The sequence below is a fragment of the Nematolebias whitei genome, chromosome 16 (genome assembly GCF_014905685.2).
Source record: "Nematolebias whitei isolate Nwh7 chromosome 16, NemWhi1, whole genome shotgun sequence".
In the NCBI taxonomy this organism is placed as follows: domain Eukaryota; kingdom Metazoa; phylum Chordata; class Actinopteri; order Cyprinodontiformes; family Rivulidae; genus Nematolebias; species Nematolebias whitei.
In genome coordinates, this window is record NC_056513.1 from 38129425 (window position 1) to 38136964 (window position 7540).

The following is a 7540-nucleotide window of genomic DNA, read 5'->3' on the forward strand; positions in this document are numbered from 1 at the left end:
TTGATGAGTCAGAAATTAAACCACGTTTCCGTCCACATTTAATCATTCAAGGCACGAGAGTACTCAGTCCAGAAAAATGAAAGAATCCGTTTAAATTATGAATAATATCAGAGACCGATATAGTTCATTACAGTCTCGGTGGATAACCGTGATTTATGCTTTAAACATTTGAAAAGAGAAAAATTAAACGTGTGTTTTGTTGTGGTTGTGTTAAATCCATCAAATGTAATTACAATAGCCCCTCGTTTATTGCGGGTGTTAGGTTCCAGGCCCCCCGCAATAAGTGAAAACTGCGAAGTAGAGGTATTACTACAAGAGAAGAGAAGTGCAGCAGGACAACAAAGGGTTAACCCTTCATGCAGCACGGAGCAGAAATGTACTTCTTGATCAATTACACTGTAACAACTGAACATAGAAGGTCTAAAATAATTAAAATAACTTTTAACACTTTTATATTTTGTGATTATGACAATTTTACGATGTGGCATACTTTAAATTTTAAGTTGGAAGACAAAAGTCGATCGGTGCATCTGGACAACAAAGCTGCTGCATCACGGAGGAGAACTGCAGGAGGGAGCTTCTCCCTGCACCTGTGGGCTGCACACAGGTGCAGCAGGTGCCGAGTCATTAAAAAGTATATATTTTAAATAAACAATCCGTGCGGCTCGTCCGTCAGTCAGCAGTTGTGTGTCATGTTCAATCTTTGAAAAACAAGAGCAAGCCCGCCAGAGTCGAACCGTGAAGTAGTGGGGGACTGCTGTATAGTGTTTCCCCTAGGTTACTTGCCTTGGCACAGCGCTCATCTCTTCGGTGATTTTTGTCGACGGCGGGGGGGCGACAGTTTGAAGGACAGCTCAGCTTTTTGGCTAGCACGTCTGTATTGTGCACCGCACCACTTGCTTAGCGCTACGTCAGTGCCGGCAGTTGTCAGCTAGGGGTACAGTTCGGTGGGCAGGGTGCTCGATTCTGTTGACAGGGCGGGGCGCCTTCCTTGTATAATGGTAGAGGGAACACTGAATTATGATTCAGGGCTTAAACTGATGCTTCTTTCAACAAATAGAGAACCAGAGCCATAGTTTGACCCAGTCAGAGCAGGGCGGGTCACGTACGGTGACCTCGGGTTCGAGCAGTGTTTCCAACTTGGAGAGACTGCAGGTGAAAGCAGGAATCGTTCTACACTTCCTGTCCTCTAAGCAGCAGCTCAGCTGTGAGACCCTCCCTGTCCCAAAGCGCTCACAGGCGGTCAGGATCACACACACACACTGCAAACCAACCACGCACAGCCGCTGCTGATCCTGCCCCGGCTAACAGACCTCCCTCACCTCACCTCGACCTCCCCGGGACTTTTGTATCTAAAATGTAACTTTGTATGAAATGTTACTGTGTTCAGAGCGTGTTCATCGTACAGACGTGTCCAACTAGCGAGCGTGACCAAACTCCTGGTCTAATGGAGAGAGAGTCACCATGGGAGCGCACGCAGCCTGTTAAAGTCTCTCTGTAAAACCAGCTGTTTCTGGAGGTTTAGTTCTCAGGATTAAAAAATGTTAACAATAAAATACAAATATGTGTAGGCCCCAGATTAAGGCAAAAATGTGTCTTTGTTCAACTTGAATTTTTTTCCCAAAACTCGTGAAGTTCTCTGTGACTCACTTCCATTCAGTTGTAGTTTATTATAAATTAGGGATGCACAATATTGGATTTTTGGCCGATATCCGATATGCCAATATGTTAAAACTTATTCGGCCGAAGCCGATACCGATATTTTATATACTTTCCTTTGTCAGAACATAGCATCTTATTTAGGCTTATTTGCTACAAAAATTGTGTAACAGCTGTAAGAGCTGGTGACATATATTCATTAAGCCATATGATGTACATAGCATTTTAACTTATATTAAATGAAAAGTGTTCAATGTTATTTATTAGCATTAGTCACCTGTGATGCTGTCTCACCTGTGGAGGTTTGCTCCAGGTTCCTATAGCTGCAGTGTGGGATCCTCTGCACTCCTGTGCATGAAGGACAGACTTTTTAAATTCAAAGATTTTGTCTGTCCATTGTTCAGTAAGACTAATCATGCTAACGGAGCTAACACGATTAGCTTCTCAACGACATCAGAAATGACGGCTTGTAACTCGGGTAACGTTACGTCGGAAAAATATCTCCGACTGCGGACGATTCCAAAGATTTATGGACTATGTTGAGCCTCGCTCAACATAGTCCATAAATCTTTGGAATCAGACATCCTCACCAACGAAAAATAAAACTTCCACACCGCTGACATTTTGAATTTTACTCTCCACCGTGAGATCAGGTAGGCGCACGTGACGTCATCACGCTGTGCGGCCGCTGCAGGCAAAAACAGCACCTTTTGTATCAGTGAGTTATTTTAATGGAATGGCCGATGTCCCATATTGAACTTTAACACTAATATCATCTGATACCATGCCGATCATATCGTGCATCCCTATTATAAATATCTACAAAATTCAATTCTATTCTGTATTTTAGCAATAACAAGATGTTGTGACTGTTTGGATGTGCTAAACTTGCTTATATTTGGAAACATACAGAGAAGTACTATGTACTAAGTACTATGATAAAAGTAATTCAATAAATGATCAGATATTAAAAATAAATAGTATTAAATGAGTATATGAGCTGAAATCCTGTAAATATAATACATTTGAATGAAATAATACTTTTAAGGTAAAAAAAAATGTCAGTCTGGCCAGTGTTGTTTTCGTTAACGATGACGAAAAGTTTTCGTCGACGCCCCCTTTTTTCATGACAATAATGAGACGTAACGAAATAAACATTGCTCTTTAATGACTAAAACATGACGAAATGTGTGTGAGTTTTCGTTGACGAGATGAGACTGTACGAAAATGTTTGTCGGTGGTCCGTCAATAATTTAGAATGCACAATATTTCTGCCCATTGGTCACACCCACTGCTACCCAACCGCGCTGATGCACCGCGTGCTCACCTTTGACTTCATTTCAAACTGGACCATGGCAGATGCTGCACGTTTTACGAAGGGGCTCGGTGGACGCAAACCCAGAAAGGATTTATGGACTTATTTTGTATTTAACCCAACTGAAAGAAGAACCGAATGTATCGTCGAGGGAGACGGAGGTAAATGTGGATTTAAACTTGGTGGAAAAAACACGACAAATCTTAAGCGGCACCTGAAGGCTCACCACCCTGATATTTTTTCCAAGGTAAGTTAGTTACAACTACTATTTTTGTAATGTACATACATGCAATGTTACTTGACAAACCAAACGGGTTGTGACACATTTCACAACTCCAGTTTCGTGTAAACTTAATGTTTTTTTAATTTTATTTTTATAAATCCTGTCCTTGCTTGCGCACGTGGATGCTAACTTTGTGCTATTAGCTTGTTTGTTGTGCTAATCTAACGTCGGCTACTGTTACGTGTAAAACATGCAGGGATGTATGGCTGATAGGTTGTGTTTGAGTGACTGAATATCAAACCTGTTGCTGTTACCCCATGTGTCTGTCGGGTCTGCATCCTTTAAACCAAAAACCCATTTTAGCTAAACACTACTTGCATTACATTTTAAAATGAGACAACCAACATTTGTCTGATAAATGTTTACAGTAAAAAGTGTTAGGGGGCCAAAAAATACTTCATTTTAAATAAATAAATTGAATCAAAACATTTGCAAAAGAGAAAAGATACATTTTCTTAGATTGAGTGTTTATTGGTAGAAGAAAAATGGACAAAGTAATGTAAAAAATACCCCCCCAAAAAAAGCTGTTTTCAATCTAATGAAAAGAAAAATAGTATTAAAAATACTGGTTATGTTAGTGTCATTCTGGATTGAAAATCTAATGCCAATTAGCAAAAAATAGGTAAAGCTGACATTTATCTGTATTCAAATTTCAAAAGCATCTGCCTGTGTTAAATGTTTGGTACTTCAGACTAAAAGCTACAAGGGCACCTCAGTGTTGTTTTTCTGCTCTGAACCCTGAGCAGAAAAACATTAACACTGCACTAAAGTATTTTTTCATTTATCACAAGTCATATCATCATCGCAATATGATGCACTGTTCTTGCACATCACAGGATTTCCTAATATCAGACAGCCCTAGTGCACTTTTAATAATCTAACTCAACTGTACAGATACATTAGAAATGTGGCCATTGCACAATATAGAAAGATCAGATGACTTGCATAAGGAGGACAGGGTGGATGCTATTCATCTGGTTATTAACGTATCAGAAAGATTTTTTTGTTTGCTTGTTTGACAGCTAAAGTCATTCTGTTTTCTTAACATGGTATTTAGTAAGATATGTTGACACAAATCATTATGCACAATATATGTACATATAGACATATAAATAATTTTTTTAAGATATACATACATTTGATTATTTTATATTCACTTATAGATTCTTTACAAGAGGTGTACATTGTATATACAGAAAGAATAATTATCTTCTCGCCTTGCTTTTTTCTCATCCAGATCCCAGAGATCCTAACTCCTAAAGAGAAACCTGGTGGTCCAAAGAACGACAGGTCACAGTCATCTATACCAGCAGCCTTTGCCGCAGGATCTAAATATAAAACAGATTCTCAGGAACAACATGCCAAAGAACAGGCGATTGCTCTTTGGATTGGACGAACAGGTCTACCTGCTTGCACAGTTGAGGATGAAGATTTCATCCTTATGATGGAGACCTTTGATAAGAGGCTCACCATACCGAAAAGAACAAAAATAAACAACTTGGTTGACAAGATTTATGATGGTGAAAAGCAAAAGTTCAAAGAGAGGCTTGCAACAGCACACAAAATAACAATTGGACTGGACATATGGACCAAAAAAGGCCTTACAGCATCATTTCTAGCAATTAGTGCATGCTTTTTTTGCACTGTTGAAAACAAAGCACAGCACATACTGTTGAGACTTGACCAGCTCCCTCACCCACACACTGCTGAGTGTATAAAAACCCATGTTGATCAATGTACAGAGGACTGGGGAATACCCCAACACAAAATTCTGACAGTCATAACTGATAATGGAAGCAACATGATTGCTGCGTTCAAAGCTAATGAGCCGGATGAACTCAGTAGCTCTGAGGATGAATCCATCGATGTGAGCGACACAGAAGACCCTGAAGTGATTGGACAAGACCAAAGGTAAATTGTTTTAATTTACTGTTAAGATTTTTAGTGTGTCATACGCTAGGTTATAATCAATTTTAGCAACTGTTTGACAATTTTATTGAATTTCCTATATGATATTAAGAAAGTTTCTTTTTCTCTGTGTTTTGTCCTCTCTATCTAGGTTTGGAGCCATAGATAGGACCCCATGTGTTGTACACACACTGCAACTCGTTGTGAACATGATCCAGAAGGATGCAAGTATAAACCGACTGCTGGGCAAAGTTAGACTGCTTGTCAAGCTCTTTCGCAAGTCATCAGTGGCAACACAGCGTTTGCTCCAGGTATGTCAACTAACTGTGGTCAATGACTGCCCTACTAGATGGTCCAGCACATACCTGATGATATCACGACTTCTCCAAATCAAGGACTCAGTAGTTCAGGTTGCAGATGAGATGAGCTGGGACTATCTACTGCCAAGTGAGTGGCAGAAGTTGACTGCTCTTAGAGATTTACTTCTCCCCTTCGCTGAGCATACTCAGATGCTCCAGAGTGACACACAGTCTTTATCCCTTGTGTTGCCTGCCCTTCTGGACTTACACGGTCATCTATCTGAGTTCCCCAACGCTCAAGGTTCTACTTTCAAGGACCTAGCTTCCCTGGCAAATAAGATGAAGGCAAACATGGACAAACGGTTCAGCTGCTTTCTTGATCACACTGATTCTAAGTTTTCACCCCTCATTGCTGCTGCTTGCTACCTCGACCCGACAGTTGCACCTGAAGCACTCCTTGAAAATGATGATGAGCAAAGTGAGGCACTTCTGGGAAAAGCAGAAGAGTACATAGCTCAACTGGTGCCACCTGTTTTACAAGAAGATGAGGCTGAAGATGAGAAGTCAGGGAAGGAGGGAGAGGAAGAAACCAAAGAGGGAGTGGGACCACTGAGAAAGCGGCCCAGATTCAAGTTTTTGTCGAGTCGGCCATCCAGATCTGGCTTCTCAAAGCCGTGTGTCATGCAGGAAATGAAGAAATTCAAGGAGCAGCTGTCACAGCCTATAAACCAAGAGACTGCCCTTGAATTTTGGGCTGCACAGGGGGATTCTGTGTATCCGAGCCTAAAACCTATTGCCTTAGATCTTCTGGCCATGCCAGCATCTCAAGCATTTGCTGAGAGGGTCTTTAGCATTACAGGTGACCTCAGTCGTGGCCGTCGAAATAGAGCAAGAGTCATTTTAGAGCGAAGTGCTTTCCTTAAACTGAATCGAGGTTGTTAAACTTAATTTGCATACCCACCTCGTTACCAAGCTTATTAGTGCAGGTGAAGACATGTTAAAATAGTGTTCTGTTTGGACTTTTTGCAACACTGCACAAAGGGTAGAGCCCCTATCTATTCTAAACAATGTTGTGGTAAACATTTTTGTTGTTTATTTATTTCATACTTTCTTTAAAGACCAGATACAGTGTGTATACAGTACTTAGTGTTCTGGGGTTGACTTATTCATTTTAGATTTCAAAACTTCCAGTGGCATATTTCATACTTTAAGAGAATAAGAAGAGATATATTTTATTATTTTGGTTTAGAATGTTTGCACAAGTTAAAGATAGTCAAGGTTTAGGACAGTCTGTTTTTATGTCTTCATTGTCCTGGTTGAAAAGTTTGAGTTTAACATGTGTGTTCCCTTTTATTATAATATTGGGCATTTGTACTTCATTGCACTTTAGCACATTTTGAGAAATAAAGCCACAAAGTGAGAATGTTTTTGTTTTGGGCATTTTTGGAGTACCAGTATTTGATTCCACTATTAAAACAAATTACTCAAATTAATTTGTAAAGACTAATATGTTTTCTATTTATTTTAAAGACTAAAACTAGACTTAAAATTTTAAAGTTTTTGTCGACTAAAGCTGGACTAAAACCATTAAATATAGAAATGACTAAAACTGACTAAAACTAAGAAGTGTTTTTGTCTAAAAGACTAAGACTAAAACTAAAATCAAAATGGCAGTCAAAAACAACACTGAGTCTGGCAAATAAAATAAAAATTAATTGTAAGTTGTTTTTTTCTGTACAAAGGACTACCTGTTTTATTTTTTTAAATCTACGTGACAACAAGGGAAGTTGTATTTGCCTTCCGAGGAGGCCCAGTTTACACATGGTGGTTTTTAGAGTAATACACATGACAGCAGCTCTTGTTCTCTCTAAAACTGAAGATCATTGAATGAATAAATAGTTTGGATACAAATTTAACATTTTAAGGTAACGGTTCGTCATTTCTTATCTGGCAACATCGCCTGGCATGGAAATTACATCGCATCAATGTGAACGTGTTTTTTTCTTGTTTATTCTACTGAAAAACACACAGGTCCAGACTTTGCAGGCAGGGCGCTCAGTTCTGTTGACAGCCCCC

At 39.5% G+C, this 7540-nt stretch overlaps 1 protein-coding gene across 1 annotated transcript in view; it reads left to right on the plus strand.

Moving 5' to 3' along the window:
* The first annotated feature begins 2870 nt into the window (after positions 1-2870).
* Positions 2871-7540, plus strand: part of LOC119422508 (E3 SUMO-protein ligase ZBED1-like) — an 8782-nt gene continuing 4112 nt past the window's right edge. The window contains exons 1-4 of the mRNA XM_037689883.1: positions 2871-3221; positions 4495-5168; positions 5317-5476; positions 5561-5612. Of these exons, the coding sequence (XP_037545811.1) occupies positions 2871-3221; positions 4495-5168; positions 5317-5476; positions 5561-5612 (1237 nt within the window). The remainder of the gene's footprint in view (positions 3222-4494; positions 5169-5316; positions 5477-5560; positions 5613-7540) is intronic.